Source organism: Ahaetulla prasina, chromosome 4 (assembly GCF_028640845.1).
Source record: "Ahaetulla prasina isolate Xishuangbanna chromosome 4, ASM2864084v1, whole genome shotgun sequence".
In the NCBI taxonomy this organism is placed as follows: domain Eukaryota; kingdom Metazoa; phylum Chordata; class Lepidosauria; order Squamata; family Colubridae; genus Ahaetulla; species Ahaetulla prasina.
Window position 1 is genome coordinate 16,006,284 of NC_080542.1, and position 19,876 is coordinate 16,026,159.

The window sequence follows — 19,876 nt, forward strand, 5'->3', positions numbered from 1 at the left end:
CACCGTTTGCCTCCCACCGACCCGTGCACGCTCACAGAAAGGGACTCCTCAGGGTACCGTCAACCAAACAATGTCAGCTGGCAGCCCCCAGGGGAAGGGCCTTCTCTGTGGGGGCTCCCACCCTCTGGAACAAACTTCCCCCAGGACTTTGTCAACTTCCTGACCTTCGGACCTTCCGCCGCAAGCTGAAGACATATTTATTTATTCGCGCAGGACTGGCATAGAATTTTTAGAAGTTTTTATTATTCGGTTTTAAATTTTAAAGTGGGTTTTATTGTTCTAAATGCATTTTAATTTGGGGCCATATTTAATAAGTTTTTTAATTATTGATTTTATTCTGTATTTATTCATTGTGGTTTTATTTGGCTGTGAACCGCCCTGAGTCCTTCGGGAGAAGGGCAGTATAAAAATTTAATTAATTAATTAATTAATTAATTAATTAATAATAAATAAATAAATAAATAAATAAATAAATAAATAAATAAATAAATAAATAAATAGAAGGCCAGATCCTGAAGATGAAACTCAAATACTTTAGCCATATAATGAGAAGGAAGGACTCACTGGAGAAGAGCCTAATGCTGGGAACGATTGAGGGCAAAAGAAGAAAAGGACAGAGAATGAGGTGGCTGGATGGAGTCACTGAAGCAGTAGGCGTGAGCTTAAATGGACTGGTATGGTAAAGGATAGGAAGGCCTGGAGGAACGTTGTCCATAGGGTCGCGATGGGTCAGACACAACTTCGCAACTAACAACAACAACAGGGACTAAACATATAAATGCATAAATCCCCTTGTAGAGATTCCATTTTGCGGATCTGTGTTTGCCTGAGACCACTATTCACCCACTTGCCATGTGACATGCCAAGAGAAAAATTTCTCTTGACTAAGAAAAAAAAGGGTTGCCACAGTTACACATTTTCACAGTAGGCCAGCAGTGATGTATGTGACCTTCTGGAAATCTGTAACACTGGACAATGAACGTCCATTTTTTAAAATGACTGAAATCTTATTAATTCACTGTCATATGTTTTGTCAGTCTTACTCCCCCCACCCCCGCAACGTCTTGCATTTTTATTTTACCCATTAAAAATATTCTTTTTAGTTAATTGGGGAGTTCTAAGGACACTGACTATTACTGAATGCCACATTGTCACCTGTGATTTAACAAGCACATTTGTTGCTCACTGCTCTCAGCAAATGCACCCAAGTTTTAATATTTATTTCACAATTGAAATGAAATCACATTTTCAAACCCACCTCTGAAGTAAATTTCGGTGAATCTTATATCATATTTTCAAACCCAGCTCTGAAGTATATTTCAGTCAATCTTATATTACATTTTCAAACTGAACTCTGAAGTATATTTCAACGAATCTCACTTTCACCATCTGAATTATGTAATGCTTAATTGCCAATTAAACAATAACACACATGTAGGATTAGAATATTTCATGAAACCATGAACAAATAGGGGTCTTTGGAGAAAACTGAACATAAAAATTAGAAAAGGAGAAACCCAGTTTAACAAGTTCATAAAAATGAGGATCTGTACCAATTTGGAATAGGTACAGGTGGACAAAGGGCTAAATTGGATTAGAAATAAAGTACAATGGAAAAGACCCTTTCCTGCCTAAAATCTCAACCCTGAGTTTTAATTTTCTTATGTGGTCATGATCTTCTCAGCCAGTTTTCAATGGCAAAGTCAATGGGAGAAGCAAGATTCACTTAACAACTGCATGGATTCAAATTCAAACAATTTTATTAACCAGCAGAAACAATGTCATGATTCACTTAGCAACTGCAGTGGTTCACTTAACATCGATGGCAAAAGTTTAATCAGGTGCTTTGATAAGATATCATGAGGATGGGCCCGCCATGTTGAATATGTAATATCCATATAACTTTTGACTGGATGAAGATTCTGTGAAAACATCCAACTTGGAGGTTGATTCTTCTGAAAGCCTACCTGAGTAATACACACACAGAAATCCAGTTTGCTTTCGACTGATTATGTTACATAGTTTGGTAATGAAATATCCACAAGAAAACAACCAAGCTCAGGACTTCCTATGGCGCCACGTCGTTGATGGCGGTCTTTTTTAGACCGCCAGCCCCGCGATCTGTAGAGCCACTCAGACTGCGCAAATCAGCTGTCTGGCAGCTCAGAAACCTCTCCCCCAGGCAAAGAGGGAGAGGTGAGCAACTGAGCTGAGGTAGAGCCCCCCGGAAAGCCCCAGGAATGATACTGGAGGCTTGAGGGCGAGAGCTCCCTCCCAAGCTCGGGAAAGCTCCGGATCCAGGACGCCTCTACAGAAGACAGAGCAAAATGCCGCGTCCACATCTGCTACCAATTTTTAACCTGGAATGGATTAATAAGCAGACAGAGCAAAATCAGGAGTACTGGCAGTTGCAAGTATCAATTTTTAACTCCCCGTTATTTTACTATATATTTTTTTCTTTTTTCTTTTTCTTTTTTGGTTGGAATGATCTAAGAAGGAAGGAAATGGCGTCTCCAGTGTAACAAGGCGTGAAAACGAAAGTTAAGGAAGTGCTCGTTAAAGCTGTCAGTGGCAGAGTTACATGAAGAGGCTAAGCCAAAGGAATGATTTTAAATGAATTGACTAATATAATTACAGTGATTAAGAGAAGATTTGAAGATTTTTTCCTCCTTTTGAAGAACTTAAAGTTTAACAAAAATGGCTTTTAAACAAACTAAGTTAAGTGCTTTTAAGGATGTTGAAGTTTTGCCAGTTCAAATATATAAATTAAAAGAAGAAATGAAAAAATATCTAAAGGGTTTAATAGATCAAAAATTTAGTAAAATTGAAAAAGAAATATTGGAACTCAAAAATATATTGAAAGTTCAGAATAAAGATATGACTGAAAGAGTGGGGGGTAGTAGCTCAATGTTTTTCCAAAAATATGATCTGTTTGGAGGAAAGAATGGAAGAAACTGATCAAGTCAATTTGAATTTGGAAAAGAAAATAGATAAGGTTCAAAATTATCAAATTAACTTGAATCTAGAAAATAAAATAGAGAGAACTGAAAACGCAATCTTGGAATTTAAAAATAAGGTGGAAACTTGGAATAATATGAGTGAAAGTGTGCTGGCAGCATTGCAATGTATTGGAGAAAATACGATTCAGTTGAAAGAAAGAATAGAAGAAATTACTCAAGCTAATTTGAATTCAGAAATGAAAATAGAGGAAACCCAGAATAATCAACTTAATTTGAATCTGGAAAATAAAATAGAGGAAGTTCAGAGTAAAATGGATAGGGCAGATGAAGAAATTGTTATATTGCAATATAAATTGATGGAGTATGCCTTGAGAGTTAGAGGATTGAAGGAAAATAAGCAAGAGAACTTAAAAGAGATTTTTGTACAGGCTTTTACAGGCCTAAACGGAGAGGATCCAGTAGATTTTGAAGTTCATATTGAAAAAATTTATCGAGTTAACTCATGGATTGCTAGACAAAGGCAGCTACCAAGAGATGTTGTGATTTATTTCACGAACAAAAAGATTAGGAATGGAATTTTACAAGCATTTTATAACAATATAATTCAAATATTAGGACAAGATGTATTAGTGATGAAAGAAATTCCTTCTAAAATGTTAAGAAATAGAAAGGAGTTTGCCTTTTTGGTGGAAGAACTTAGGAAACACCAGATACAGTATAGATGGGATGTTCCAGCTGGATTAACAGTGAATTATAAGGGAAGAAAGTTTTGTCTTACTACAGTTCTCAAAGCAAGAGACTTTTACACTAATGGCTGGAAATCCTTTATTGTTAAAAGCTAAAATGAGAATAGGAAATAAGAAGGCAAAAGAGTGGGAGAAGGAAATAGAACAAATACAAGGTAAAGAGGGGTCTGCAATTGCTGAAGAAGATATAGTAGGAAAAATAGGAGAAATAGAGGAACAAATGGAATAGGTAATTACTAAAAAGGTACAAAGAGGAAATAAAAAATGGTGTTATGTCAAAAGAGTTTTTTCTTATGAAAAATGATAAATTATAATTGAAATTGAATATAATATAAGAAGAAGGTTAAGTTACATATGGTTTTTGTAAGGATAGTTATTGGATAATTGTTAAAAATTTATATGCATTTGTTTGAACTTGTAATGTGAGGTTATTAGTTTATATATGGTTGAATTGTTAATAATTGTATTATTTGATTTGGGAGAGTCTTGATAAAAATAGAAAGAAATATTTTATTAGGGAATGTATGAAAAATGGTTATAAAATACCTGGTAATTTATAGTGATGGAAATAGGGGAAATAATTAGGATTAAATGTAAATGGTAATAATTTACCATTTACATAATTGAATTAATAATTTTAAGGTCTGACATAAAGTGATGGAAGTATGGGGAAGAATCTGGATTAAAGTTAAATGGTATTGTTTGAATTTATAAAAATTATTTAGGATAAAACTTGATTAAATAAGATAATGAGAAAAATAGAAGAAGAGATGGAGTATTAAGGATTGAAAAATGATATTATTTGTTAATAAGTGTGACAGAATTATAAATTTGGTGGATCATATAAGACATTATTTTGAAGAATAATAAGGACTAAATTGATTTTAAATCCAATATTGGTAGTTGGACTTTTGTTACTGATATATTGGAAGATGTAGCACTGCTTATATTTGAAGATTGGACTAATTTTAATGGATTTAATGGATTTGAAGATTGGATTTTAATGGATTTAAGAAAGAAAACAGAAACTTTAATGTACTCAAAGAATTTACAAGGAAGATATACACAGGAATGAAAAATTGGATCAACTATATTTAAGCCAAATTTTAGATTGAAGTGTTAAATAGTTTAAGAGTGATTGTAAGAATTGTATCGTATTAATGTACTTGTTTATAAGGGAAAGGGGAGTTAAGGTTTTAAAGGGCAAGGAGAGATTATGGATTATGGTTTATTGGTGTAATTTAGCTTATGATTGATAGATGCAATAACCTGTAATCTGCTCTGGGAAGGCCCGGGGGGATGGAGGGGAGGGTGTGGGGGAGGGGGAAAGGGAGAGGGAGGAGGATGGGGGGAGGGGGGAATTAAGTGGTAATTTTTTTTTGTAAAATTTTTTTAATAAAAAAAAAGAAAACAGCCAAGCTAAGAGAGCACTAAGGATCCCTCATGCTTCGTATATACCCAGAATGAGGATCCGTTTCTTGAACACAATGATTTTCTGCAAAATAGCGAGGACTGTGGCCATTGAATATGTTAGAGCAGTGGTAGTCAACCTGGTCCCTACCGCCCACTAGTGGGCGTTACAATTTTCATGGTGGGCGGTAGGAGTTTTGTCCGATACTGAAGCACTTTCCCTTTTTTTAATTTAATTGACTTTTAAAAAAAATTCATAGCACTATTTAAAAACATTTTCATTAGGTTTTCGTAAAATTCCCCGTGACAATTTAAATTCCTGAAAATATACTATTTTTATCGCCCGCGCATAAGTTTAGTTCACGTTGCATAAGTGAAACTAAATGGTGCTATAGTGCGACCGCAAACAAAAGAGCCTCGTCCCAGAATAGCTCGCGCATCTCCCCCCACACCACCCAGCTGTAACAGACAAGCAGAGCTGGTAGCTGGCACCCCCCCCAAACCCAATCCATGATGCGCGAGAGGCATGTGCAGACGACGATACACGGCTCATTACTGGGGAACCGGTGGGTGGTTAGAAAAATTTACTACTAACAGAGATACAAAAGTGGGTGGTAGGTATAAAAAGGTTGACCACCCCCATGTTAGAGATTTATTCGGGGGGAAAATGTTGCCATAAACTCTTCAAGTGCTTCAGTGCTTTTATCATTGAATCTTTGGATGGTGCTTCTTTCTTTCCCTAAATTTATTATTATTTCTCATTTAAGCTTTCACCTGTTTTGTTTTGAAGCCATTGATAGAGATTGTTAGAATGGCTCCATTCAATTGTTGTTGCAAGGGAAAAAAAAAACATTTCTCTCAGGCCAGTCAATTCCAATGACTGACAGAAAGACGGGGAAAGCATCATATCTGAATTCTATGTATTCAGACATCAGGGAAAGTAGGGATCAAGTCAGAGGTGGGATTCCCTTACCTTCTCTACCGGTTTGCAAATGGGAGCACGCGGGCTTGCTTCAGTCGCACACCTTCTCTGCACATGCTCATGCCATTCCGCGCATGCTCTTTGCTCATGCATTACATCGACAAGTGGGCGGAGCTTCCCATAGTCGCCACTACCGGTTCACCTGAACCGGACAGAAATGGTTGAATCCCACCTCTCGATCAAGTGCATGACTTAATCCAGCTTCCCATCAGAGCTGACAACTAACATTTGTAGGAAGATCAGGGAGAGTGTTAAAAGACATAGTAGCTCCACTCAAGTATCTAAATCCTATACAAAATGGGAGATGATTATTCAGTGTGGTTCCAAGGGCGAGGTCAAAAACAACAGGTTAAAATTACAATAAAGTGAATTTTGTTGGACGTCACGTCAGGAGATGTTTCTTAACAGTAAAAGCTGTCCAAGAACAAAAACAGACAGCCTGGGGAGGTAGTGGGCTCTCCTTCATTGGAGATGTTTTAAGAGAGGCTGGATGGCCATCCATGCAGGATGCTGAAGCAGTAGAGCGGACAGGCAGTTGAATTAGATCAAGAGTCTCCAAATTTGGCAAGTTTAAGACTGGTGGACTTCAACTAGAAAAAGTGCAGAAAAGAGCAACCAGGATGATTAGGGAACTGAAGCAGTGGTGAAATCCAATTTTTTTTTTTACTACCGGTTCTGTGGGTGTGGCTTGGTGGGTGTGGCTTGATGGGCGTGGCAGGGAAAGGATATTACAAAATCTTCATTTCCACCCCACCAGCCAGAGGTAGTATTTGCCGGTTCTCCAAACTACTCAAAATTTCCGCTACTGGTTCTTCAGAACCTGTCAGAACCTGCTGAATTTCACTCCTGGATTGGAGGCTAAAACATATGATGAACAGTTGCAGGAACTGGGCATGGCTAGTCTAGTGAAGAGAAGGACCAAGGCAGACATGATAGCAATGTTCCAATATTTGGGGGGCTGCCACAGAAAGGAGCGGGGGTCAAGCTATTTTTCAAAAACACCTGAAGGCCAGACAAGGAATAATGGATGGAAACTGACCAAGGAGAGATTCAGTCTAAAAATAAGGACAGATTTTCTGACAGTGAGAACAATCAACCAATGGAACAGAAGTTGACTTCGGAAGTTGTGGGAGCTTCATCACTGGAGGCTTTCAAGAAGAGATTGGACTGCCATTTGTCAGAAATGGTGTAGGGTCTCCTGCTGGGGCAGAGGATTGGACTAGATGATTCCCAGAATTCCCCAGCCAGCCATGCTAGCAGGGGAATTCTGGCAGTTAAAGTCTACCAGTTTTAAACTTGCCAAATTTGGAGATCGCTGGAATAGAAGATTTCCTGAGTCGCTTCCATCCTTTCTCTTCTGTGATTCTAACTTTCTAGGAAATACCTGGATTAGGTTGAGTTAGAGGGATTGTGCAGAAAAGTCAGGGGCAATTGAGAAGGCAAGTGAAGTTGGCTGGAATGCTCCCACGCACAGGGGATGAAATTTTCCATTTTCTATCAGCATTTATTGGTTACTGCTTTGTCTTGTCCGAGGAGCTTGTTCAACATGCATGTGGTTGCCACCTCCAATCTGAACTCCTGTGATGCCGGTGCCAGAGATTTGAACTCCGCCAGCTGGAGGTCAAGGAAAGAAATCACCTTTGTTAAAAAAAAGCAGGTTAAGTACAGAGACATCTTACAGGGATGGGTTGGTTATATTTTGGAAACATTTGCTTTTACTCACAGGGAACTGTAGGTGTAGAACGCCAGAGGAATGACTGGTTCTGCTGGGGAAATCCAATATCGCCTTGGTGGGAGCCAAAAAAAGGCTGGGGAAAAAAAATATTCAGATAAAAAAAAAATTGGAAAAATAAATGGATGAGTGTGCATGGGAACAGAAAACAACTGAGATCACCTATACACTTATATCCCCTTGATGACCCAGTTTAAAATGAACTAAAAAAATCAGATCAAATCTGATTCAGCCACGAGTTTCTCAATGATGATTTATTTGATGAACCACAAAGGATTAAGTTCATGCAACATGCTAAGTAATCCAGTGGTGGGTTTCAAATTTTTTTTACTACCGGTTCTGTGGGTGTGGCTTGGTGGGCGTGGTGTGGCTCCATTCCCACCACACTCCAGGGGAAGGTTACTGCAAAAATCCCCATTCCCTCCCAATCAGGTGGGACTCCGGAGGCAGAGAATAGATGGGGGAGGGACCAGTCAGAATTTACTACCTGTTCTCTAAACTACTCAAAATTTCTGCTACCAGTTCTCCAGAACTGGTCAGAACCTACTGAAACCCACCTCACTGCTCTATCTTTGCAAGAACTCACATACTCTCTTTCAAATTGTGAATGTCCTCATTTAAAACCTCTTGAGATCTCATGTGGGATGACCCAGCGATCCCATGACCTTGGGTAACCTTAGATGTGATTTCAGCCCTTCTTTAATTTACGTTTTAGCCATAGCAACAGCAATAGCACTTAGGCTTATATACCGTTTTACAGTGCTTTACAGCCTTCTCTAAGCGGTTTACAGAGTCGGCATATTGCCCCCAACAATCTGGGTTCTCATTTTAACCAACCACGGAAGGATAGAAGGCTGAGTCAACCTTTAGCCTGGTGGGATTTGAACTGCCAAATTGCAGGCAGCCGGCAGGCAGCAGAAGTAGCCTGCAGTATTGCACTCTAACCACTGCGCCACCGGGGCTTTTACAGAGGATTGTAGTTCCATCAAGGAGAGTTGCTGCTGCACTAGAGGTGTGTGTTACGTCTAAATGAATTCTACTGAAATACACTATAATAATAACTTTCTTCCGGATCTTTGGGAGACCAAAAAGAGCAATAAGCAATCTTCCTTTTAAAGCTGGTCTTTCAAGAAACACAGCATCCTCCCTGCCACCAGTTATTGATCTCAACTAGTTCCAAAACTGTGGCAAACTTTATGGTCACAAAGGATGCACATTCAGTACAACATTTATCCTAAAGAATCCCTCCATTTCCTGACCCTTCCGTGTAATGTGTGGAGTGTAGAAGGCCTCCAAAATGAGAAAAGAATTGAACCATTCAGCTGAAGAGTGAAATATGAGTTTGGAAACCTGTAACATGCATCACTCATAGAGAAAGACAGCTGATCCCTTGCTTATCGCCCAATGCTATTTTGTGCAATATACTCTCCCGTTCATTCCCCAAAGGGACAGGTGGCCCCCAAGTCTACAGCTATTTTGAAACCTAGCCAAAGCAGGATTGTTCCAATAGGTGTTTGGCCCTTTGGTTTGTTTAATTAAATAGCTATCAGGCACAAGCAGCCAGAACCGCTCTGTGAAAGGCCCAAGTACAGGGGTGGGTTGCTGGGGGTTCGTAGGGGTTTGGGAGAACCTCTAGCTAAGATTCTGTGTAGTTCGGAGAACCCACAAATCCCACTCCTGGCTGGCCCCACCCACCCTGCCCCTCCCCTCTCAGGAGTCCTCACGCAGCCTGTTTTGGATGCAGGTAAGTGCAGGGCAAAGGGACGCAATGGCTCAGTGGCTAAGATGTTGAGCTTTTCGATTGAAAGGTCAGCAGTTTGGTGGTTTGAATCCCTAGTCCTGCGTAATGAAGTGAGCTCCCGTTACTTGTCCCAGCTTCTGCCAACCTAGCAGTTCGAAAACATGTAGAAAATGCAAGTAGAAAATATGGACCACCTTGATGGGAAGGTAACAGTGTTCTGTGCGCTTTTGGTGTTGAGTCATGCCGACCATATGACCGCGGAGATGTCTTCGGACTGCGCTGGCTCTTCGGCTTTGAAATGGAGATGAGCACTGCCCGCTAGAGTTGGGAACGACTAGCACATATGTGCGATGGGAACCTTTATCTTTACCTTAAGTGCAGGACATGCGCAGAGGCTTGGGGAGGGTGAAAAATGGGCCTGCCGGAAGTTCGGGAAAGCCAGAAAAGGGCCTCCCCTACCCCAAAATCAGCTCCAAGCTCCATTTAATTTTTTTTCTTTGCCCTCCCCATTCATTTCTCCTTTCATGTCATGTGTAAACCAAAGAGCAAAGATTAACTTTTTTTTTAATGAACAACAAGTTTTGCAGGGAAATTCCTTTGGCTAAAGAATGAGGTAATTGTGCATGGCTGCATTTGGGTGTATTTGTTTGTGAACCTTTGGGAGCATAATTTGTTTCTGGACCTTTGGGAGCACAATTGGCCCAATGTTTCCAATTGGACAAAGCTATGGACTGTTTTCTTTGATGAGGGAACATTCCAGAAAGTCTCTTTTTGACCACTGTAGAAACAGGACGCTGAACTACGAAACTTAGATCCAACAGAACTCTTCCTAGAACATCATATGCTCCTACTTTTGAAATAAAAAATTGGAGGGAATCAAATTCATACAACCCTAGTGGAAGTAAAAAGGGACATGGTGGCTCAGTGGCTAAGACGCTGAGCTTGTTGATTAGAAAGGTCGACAGTTTGGTGGTTTGAATCCCTAGCGCCACATAATGGAGTGAGCTCCTGTTACTTATCCTAGATTCTGCCAACCTAGCAGTTCGAAAGCATGTAAAAATGCAACTAGAAAAACAGGGACCACCTTTGGTGGGAAGGTAACAGCATTCCATGCCCCTTGGTGTTTGGTCATGGCGCCCACATGACCATGGAATGGTCATCAGACAGCGCTGGCTCTTCGGCTTAGAAATGGAGATGAGCTCTGCCCCTTAGAGTCAGGAATGACTAGCATGTATGTGCGAGGGGAACCTTTACCTTAGTGGAAGTAAGCAAGAGAGATTCACAGAAGATCTCTTAAGGATGTATCTCTCCGTATTGTCTCAGTCTTGTTCCTAATATTTCTCATTTACTTACCGGCGGATAATGAAGGTATGCAGGATAATTTGGATATAATGGAGAAGCAAATGTATCTGAACGGGGCCGTTGCTTATTACCTGTTTAAAAGAAAAAGTGGGGAGGGACATGATAGCAGTGTTCCAATATTTGAGGGGCTGCCATAAAGGGGTCAACTTATTCTCCAAAGCACCTGAGGGTAGGACAAGAAGCAATGGCTGGAAACTAATCAAGGAGAGAAGCAACCTAGAACTAAGGAGAAAGTTATCTAAGGAGAGAAAAGGAATTACCATAATAGAATCCACTTGAACTTTTATTCTACTGACTACCAACACTTTTTAACCATTTAGTATAAGATATTTCAGCACTTGAGTATAAATTAAAACATACATATAGACTGTTCGAGAAATGAAAGAAATATGACTTTGGAAACAGATGTCTTTAGAAAAGTTGAATAGTTTTCATATTGAAAAGTTAAATATGGCCAAGGTCTTTCTGTAAAGCAGGGCTAAAAATATGCTGTAACTTATCAAGGTTGAAAGGAGGTAAAATCCAATATTGTTACAAATACTATTTGCAAATATGGTGTAAAAATACAAAAATGCACTGTAGGGATTTCCAAACATTTTGCCTCTAATAAGATACTGAAGAATGGAAATAAATTTCTTTGAAATGTAGAAATAAAAATAATAATAATAAAAAATAGAAGCCACTTGAGACGTTCTCCCAAATCTTTTGGAGAAGTGAAATTTAGAATAGTATAGAATAGCAGAGTTGGAATGCAGGAAACCCTACACCACTTGTGATTTTACGGGGGAGTATGCTTTTTAACATTTTGGGCATTTAAATTAGTTTTTTAAGGGATGTTTTTAATTATTGTGTGTATTTATATTTTATCTGCCTGTTCACCGCCCTGAGTCCTTCGGGAGAAGGGCGGTATACAAATTAAATTATTATTATTATTATTATTATTATTATTATTATTATTATTATTATTATTATTATTATTATTATTATTATTATTATTATTATTATTATTATTATTATTATTATTATTACCACTTCAGACAAATGGGTCTCCAACATTTTCTTAAAAACTTCCAGTGTTGGAGCATTTAGAACTTCTGGAGACAAATTGTTCCACTGATTAATTGTTCTGTCAGGGAATTTGTCCTTTGTTCTAAGTTGCTTCTCTCCTTGATTTCTCACTCTTTTCCCAGAATTTCAGCCTCCATAGTCTTCTTCCCAGCCAGCACAGCCAGAAATACTACTAAATCTGCTCTACTTTATCCCATGTTTAACGGTCCACCTTTTCCCCCCTCCCCAACAAACCTCGATTCAGGAATGAGGTGGCAAACTACAATCCAGGTGTATGAGGCTACAGTTACACTTAATTTCAGTAAAGATATTCTGGCAGTGGCCATGACCATTAAAATCAGGGGCACAGGGAATCACACAAAGTGAAGATGCTACAGCTATCCTTTGCTGATAGGAGATACATATTTATGGCTATGCACCCACATCAGAGATGGTATTCAATCAGTTCAGACCGGTTCACCCGAACTGGTAGTGGAAATCTTGGGCAGGCCCACCCACCCAGCCTGGCTCTATGCCATCCTATTGAGGCACGTTTTTGAGGCCGGGCATACGTGAAGAAGGGGCCAGCAAAGTGCATGCATAGAAGGCACGTGCGCCAGCAAAGCACATGCCCATACTCACATTTGTGAACTGGTAGGGAGGGCCAGGCACATGCATGGATACGCACATGCTCACATGCTCCCTGAAAGGGAAAGTGAATACCACCCCTGACCCACACCCACAAACACATGGGTGTCATTTATTTATTCTTCCTGCCAAGGAACAAGCCCTGTTATATAAAGAACTCTGTAAGCAAGGCCAGAGGGGATAATAGTTCCATGATGGCCTCGCGGTGCAGGAGTAGCATGCCTGGTTTCAGATGAATGGATCTGCCCAAACAAGACAGGGTAAAAGAAATACCTCTGAGCGTGCGCTGTTGTGGAGTTTGGACTTCCGATGCATGAGGATTTTCCTGCTCTGTCCTTTCGGCTTTCTTGAAAAACAAAGCATCAGGCTAATTAATAGGTAATCCTGTGCTCAAGATGCCCGTGTCGGCTCCCTAGAGGAGACCTGTTCAGGTTTATGCTTCTTCCGTCAATAGAAGTGTTAGCCTCAGCTTTCTTTCCTGGTTTCTAGCCAATGAGCATTGCTTTTACAGGCACACTTTGTCAAGAAGGCTTGTTGTGAGAGCTTTAGTCCAGGGGTCTCCCACATTGGCAACTTTATGACTTGTGGACTTCAACTCCCAGAATTCCTCAGCCAGCATGTGCTGGCTGAGGAATTCTGGGAGCTGAAGTCCACAAGTCATAAAGTTGCCAAGGTGGGAGACCCCTGCGTCTAGTCTTCCATAGTGTTCTCTAATCATAGCTACCATCTTGGATTAGATCAAATAAGCTCGACACAGCCCAGGCAGAGGGGGCAAGATTGGCCGGTGTTATGTGATTGAACAAGAGCTTCAGCATGTGTTTCTTTAAAGCTGGGCTCTCTTGGTAGTGATTCATGGGACATTAGTCACTCATCGTTTTCCATACCAATTCTGATCAAGGATTTCCTGCTAGGTTTGTCACTAACTGGAATGCTCTCTTTTTCCTATGAATGACTAACTCATTCTAACCGGCACAAAAGATTAAATCGATAATTATGTTCTTACATTCCTGTTACACATGCTTTTACTTCGGTGAAGGGTCCCAGAAAACTTGTTCCTTAAAATGACTTTTGGTGGTAGAGCTTCTGAAAGGGGGGAAAAAAGCAATGATTATACATCCTACTTGTTTCCTGATTGCTTATTTGTAGCCTATGACTATCATTAAGTGTTGTAAGTGTTGTACCTTGATGAAGGTATCTTTTCTTTTATGTACACCGAGAGCTTATGCACCAAGACAAATTCCTTGGGTGTCCAATCACACTTGGCCAATAAAAATTCTATTCTATTCTATTCACTTATCCTTTATTTGTTTTAGCCATGGTTTCTTGAATTAATCACAATGGTTGGCTCCCTATATCGCCATAAGACACAAATCATGGCTTACAAACCACAATAATTAAAGTCACACAATATGCTAATCTATAAATTACAGCATTCGGCTTTTCACAGTACATTTAACTATAGATTATTTTTTTTTAGTCATGATTCCATGTACTATCACTGAGAAAAATCTATGGCTTGCGGGCACACAGTCAATTAAAAAAATACCATGAAGTAACTATAGCAATTATACGCAATTTCGAAACTATAATAGCAATAGCACTTAGACTTATATACCACTTCACAGTGCTTTACAGCCAGTGGTGGGATTCAAATAATTTTACAACCGGTTCTCTGCCCTAATGATTTCTTCCAACAACCAGTTCATCAAACTGCTCAGAAAGCTAACAACCGGTTCTCCCGAATTGGTGCGAACTGGCTGAATCCCACCACTGTTTACAGCCCTCTCTAAGCAGTTTACAGAGTCAGCATATTGCCCCCAACAATCTGAGTCCTCATTTTACCCACTTTAGAAGGATGGAAGGCTGAGTCAACCTTGAGCCTGGTGAGATTTGAACGTCCAAGTTGCAGGCAGCCGGCAGGCAGCAGAAGTAGCCTGCAGTACTACACTCTAACTACTGCGCTACCATAGCTCATAATGGTAGAATTCACAAAACATGACTCGAATTAACCACAATGGCTTGATTCACACATTTTCCTAAGCCAAACCAAAGGAAACTCATTATGACTTTGGGTAATATGTGAATCCAGCCTACGAGAAATATCTATTTAAGGCCTAGTCAAATGATTTTTAGATATTCTTGATTCTGAACTACTAAAGATAAAATGTAACTGGCTTGGTAAAATGTATTCACATTCGCTGGATCGTCTTTGTGGATTTATAGCTGACAGCTTTCTTGTCAGTTTTTTTTTTTTATTTAAGAAGCAGTGTGCTTTGGTTTGCAGTGTTAGTCATAATGACTGGATTCATTTGTTGAGATAAGCAATAGTTTACATATCTAAGACAAACGAAGGAAGCCGCATTCTACTTTACAGGCTGCATGAATTTGCCCCATTGTATGAATAATTTTGAAGAAATTACGTCCCTGGAATGAAGCTGGGTCCTTCCAAATAGGATTTTCATTGAACAAATGCCCATTGTTCTCCACATAATTTTATTGTGAGGTCGAGACATTACTGCTTTCCATCCTTTTTTCCCACTGGTACTTCCTTTTTTATTATTATTATTTACTGCAGAAAAATGGTAATAAAAAGAGGAACAGAATGAGGAATAATTCCAGTGGATCTCTTAACATTAGCCCAAAGAGTTCTAGGCCTTATAGCCCCTTCTTGATTTAGCTCAGAAATGAGGAATAATGGCCCTTTTATGACTTGTGGACTGCAAGTCCCAGAATTCCTGAGTCAGCCATGTCCACAAATCATAAAGCAAACTGACTGACAGCTAGGCGACTGCTTGCTATTGCTGATGACATAATCAGTTGCTTACAAAACCTCAATTAGTTACCGGCAGACTGTTCTGGCAACAAAATGTGTATTGAACCACAAGAGTTGGCCGTAAATGAGCAATCACTATCATTAATTAACATTCAGATGTGAAATGACGAGGACATTTGGGCAAAGTGGTTGGAAACATTGAGCAGAGGGAACCTTTCGGGAAACATCTTCCCATTGTCCAATTAAATATGAATTAGGAGGCATGCTTGGATTCTAGATCAGTCTTCTATAATTGGAGCTTTTCACTTCTGTTGGAAATCACTTCTCGTCATTCCAATCCAGGAAGGCCTGTCAATAATTTAAATTCAAGAGATTGGAAGGGCAAATGTTTATAGGAAGGCTGATGTGGAAATTTCTGAGACTAGCTTATATCCGAGATGGATCTTGGGGACAGAGGCTACAAAGAGCACTAGCCTATAGAACTGCAAATTATGGGATGGGGAGTTAATGATGTATTGATGTCTTCAAAGTTCAAACCAAAAATTACTGGTCTACCTTGGGGTATTTTTAGGAAGGATTTGGGGTAAAACCCATGATTTGGAACCCAAATGTTGGCCATGCAATCTTGGTTTGGGGGGAAGAAAGAAGCTATAAAACTTGGAATAATACATGTGGTGGGTTGTCCCAAAGGTGCTTTTGCAGGAGGCAACTGGACTTTCTTGTTTTTTTTTCTTTTGAAGATGTTTCACTTCTCATCCAAGAAGCTTTTTCAGCTCTGACAGCTTCTTCGGTCAGAGCTGAAGAAGCTTTGTGGATGAGAATTGAAATGTCTTCAAAAGAAAAAAAAACAAGAAAGTCCAGTTGCCTCCTGAAAAAGCACCTTTGGGACAACCATGACTTGGATGACTGAGAATCTCTACAGACATGTAGTGGCTTGCTAAATCTTGGTCTAGCTAGTAAAATAGGAAGAGGTGGGATCAAAAACAGGGGGAAAAACAAAGAGGGAATGTTCTTAAGAACCCTGGCGGTAAAGTGGTTAAAGTGCAGTATTGCAAGCTAACTCTGCTGACTGTCAGCAGTTCGAGCCTGACCAGCTCAAGGTTGACTCAGACTTCCATCTTTCCAAGGTCGGTAAAATGAAGACCCAGATTGTTGGAGGCAGTACGCTGACTCTGTAAACCACTTATATAGCAATAGCACTGAGACTTATATATCGCTTCATATAGCCCTTCTTATATATCGCTTCATGATAGCCCCCTCTAAGCAGTTTACACAGTCAGTATATTGCCTCCAACAATCTGGGTCCATTTTACCCACCTCGGAAGGATGGAAGGCTGAGTCAACTTTGAGCCGGCGACATTTGAACTGCCGAACTGCAACTAGCAGTCAGATGAAGTAGCCTGCAGTACTGCACTCTAATCACTGTGCCACCTTGGCTCATAAAGCACTATGAAGTGGTATATAAGTCTAAGTGCTATTGTTGTTGCTAAATGCTACTTCAATTAATCCTTAAGCATTCAGTTTTGATCACTCACACTAAGATTTTTTTTTTAAAAAGGGCTTTTTAGCCTTCAGATCAATTTCCAGTTCATTAACTCCAGAAAAGTAGAAAATGCTACATGACCCACCACCCCTTTTGCATTGTACTTGCCATTTTGCACTGATGACGTTTCTTCCAGCTGGAAAGTTTTAAAATGATCTTCCAAGCCATAGGTAGAAGAGAATGCTCGGTAGTCCTCAGACCTCAACGGGGCAAGACTGGCTCCCTTGGAACTCAAGCCGGAAGGGACCTTGGCTTCTGTTCTAGAAGAATTCGCTTTCTGCATCTTTTGGAAATGAAAAGAAGACAAATTGGCCAGGTGGGAAGAAGACAACACCCAACTAAAGTGATACTGAATGGAGGAAGGAGATAAAATCCCTTTAGATCAGGGGTGTCAAACTAAAGGCCCCGGGGGCTGGATCTGGCTCGTAGGGTCCTTAGATCTAGCCTGCAGGGTCACCCTGGAAACAGAGAAGGACCAGCCTGCGGTGCCTCTACCAGTGAAAATGGAGCTTGGAAGGGCTGTGTGCGGGCCTCCAAAACTCTGTTTTCGCTAGCAGAGGGCTGCAGGAGGTCATCGCAGCCAAAAACGGAGCTCATGAGAAACAAAGGCAGAATTCCCAAACTCAGTTTTCACTGGCAGAGGGTTGCAGGAGGTCATGGCAGCCAAAAACGGAGTTCATGAGAAACAAAGGCAGCACTCCCAAGCTCAGTTTTCGCTGGCAGAGAGTTGCAGAAAATCATCGCAGCCAAAAACAGAGCACGTGAGGACTAGGGGCAGCACTCCCAAACTCAGTTTTCACTGGCAGACGGTTGCAGGAGGCCATTGAAGCCAAAAACGGAGCTCGGGAGCCTGTTTTTGTTGGCAGAGTGCTCGGGCCACCACAGGCCACCACAAGTGATATTGAACACATTGATTTAAAACTGAAGCTGTTCTTCCTGTGCATTTTCCCAGAGAAAACGAGTAAAGAAAATATTTATTTGATTATACATGTAATAACAGCAGCACGAATTGTTTTTGCACAAAACTGGAAAACAGAGAAAATGCCCCTGGAAGGAGAAGTTATTTTAAAATAAAATTAGATTGTGCAGAAATGAATAGGTTAACTTTCATGACCAAAGAAAAAGAGAATTCTGAATATTTTAAGATATGGGATCAATTTTACCTATCGTTAGAAAAAAGATATAGATAAGCAATTGATAGTTATGTAAGAAAATGATGTAATTAGAATATTGTATTGGTGAAAAAATTGTAATAGATCAAATTGAAAGGAAGAAAGAAGAAACAACAAAAGATGGAGCCATGAAGAAAACACCGAGATGTCACATGGAAGGAATGACTGATATATTAAATGTTTGCTTGTTTATAAAAAAAATTTATATAAAGACAAGTGATGTCTATCTGGCCATCCTCACTTCCAAGGTCAAACACAACCCTGATGCAGCTCTCAGTTAAATTGAGTTTGACGCCCCTGCTCTAGATTAAGTCCCAAAACTGCTTTTCCTAAAAGGCAACTGGATTTCCTGCCTTCTGGTGCTTTGAAAAATAAGTTGATTCCCTCCTCTTTGTGGCAGCCCCTCAAATACTGGAATGCTGCCATCATTTATTTACCAATCATTTACCATTTACCAATATTTGTAATATTTGTAATTCATTTTAACAAGGTAAATTAAATTTAAATGATATTTTTGTCACTGCCTATTTTAAACACCTGAGATTTTGGGGAGAGACGGAAAGACAACTTCTGTTGTACCACTCAAAACTCATCTGGGGTCCATGCCCTCCCCCACCCAAAAAAAAGGATAAAGCTTTTTCACTGATTATCTCAAGTCAAGAATTTTTCACTTTAGAACACAGCTAATCCTTGACTAATGATCCCAGCTGGGGCCACATTTTCCATTGCTAAACTAGGAGGTTGTTAAGTGAGATGCATCTGATTTTACAGTGTGCAAATCATGTCAGTTAGCTGGTTGTTAAGTGAATCTGGCTGCCCCCCACCTGTTGTGTCTGCGTCCCCCGAACCGGGCCACCTGCCAGAAAGTGACTTGGAGCCTGGCCTCCTGCCAGAAAGTGACTCGGAAAGTGAGGGGGAAGGGCCATCAAGACTTACCTCGGGAGCATCGGCTTTCCTGGCTTAGCTCCAGGAGCCAGAGGCAGGCCAGGTGGAAGAGATAACGAGGCCTCCATCCCCTGACTGTTTCCCCCCCCCCCGGCCACACCTCCAGACCTAGCTGATGGCAATCAGGCCTGGCTGGACCTTAGGTTTCGTAGGCAGGAAAGGAGAGAACAACAGAAGCAGGGGTGGGACAGGCCTAGAAAGTGCTGAGTCATGGAGCCACACCCCACAAGATATAAAGGCAGCAAGAACTGCTGTGCCTCTTCATAGCAGGCAAATCAACTGATTAACTAAAGCTGAAGTTTGGGTGACTCATCGGTGTCGAGGGAGATAACAGAGACACTTGGTAGACGCTCGCTATTCTGCTGCCAGAGCTGATAGTGCCAGCTAATTAAGCCATCACTCGGATGGAGGCGGAGGAGGACAGAACACCACCACCCCGTTGACTTTGCTGGTCAGAAGCCAGCTGGGAAGGTCTCAAGAGTATTCACATGACCCTGGGACTCTGTAACCATTGTAAATACATACCAAAATTTTGACCTTGTGGCTGTGGGTTTGCTGCAGTGCTCATAATTTCAAGGACCTATTTATTATTATAAGTCACTTTTTTCAGTACTGTTTTAAGTTCGAACAGTCACTAAAAGCAATAGCACTTACAGTAGACTTATATGCTGCTTCATAGTGCTTTACAGCCCTCTCTAAGCAGTTTACAGAGTCAGCCTATTGCCCCCAATATTCAGAGTCCTCATTTTACACACCTCGGAAGGATGAGTCAATCTTGGCCAGTGAGAATCGAACTGCTGTACTGCAGGCAGACA

The 19,876-nt window shown here is 40.4% G+C and overlaps 1 protein-coding gene across 5 annotated transcripts in view; it reads right to left on the bottom strand.

Moving 5' to 3' along the window:
* Positions 1–1,742: 1,742 nt before the first annotated feature.
* Positions 1,743–19,876, bottom strand: part of LOC131197141 (receptor-interacting serine/threonine-protein kinase 3-like) — a 41,569-nt gene continuing 23,435 nt past the window's right edge. For 2 of the 5 annotated variants that reach the window (XM_058180820.1, XM_058180821.1), the window contains 6 exons: positions 17,053–17,227; positions 13,632–13,711; positions 12,902–12,974; positions 10,925–11,004; positions 7,822–7,906; positions 1,743–7,712 (listed from right to left, as the gene is read on the bottom strand). In XM_058180820.1, coding sequence (XP_058036803.1) covers positions 7,603–7,712; positions 7,822–7,906; positions 10,925–11,004; positions 12,902–12,974; positions 13,632–13,711; positions 17,053–17,227 — 603 coding nt within the window. In that variant the 3' untranslated portion in view covers positions 1,743–7,602. Of the gene's footprint in view, positions 7,737–7,821; positions 7,907–10,924; positions 11,005–12,901; positions 12,975–13,631; positions 13,712–17,052; positions 17,228–19,876 lie in introns of all 5 variants that reach the window. The other 3 variants (XR_009154892.1, XR_009154893.1, XM_058180822.1) reach the window with 3 other exon arrangements.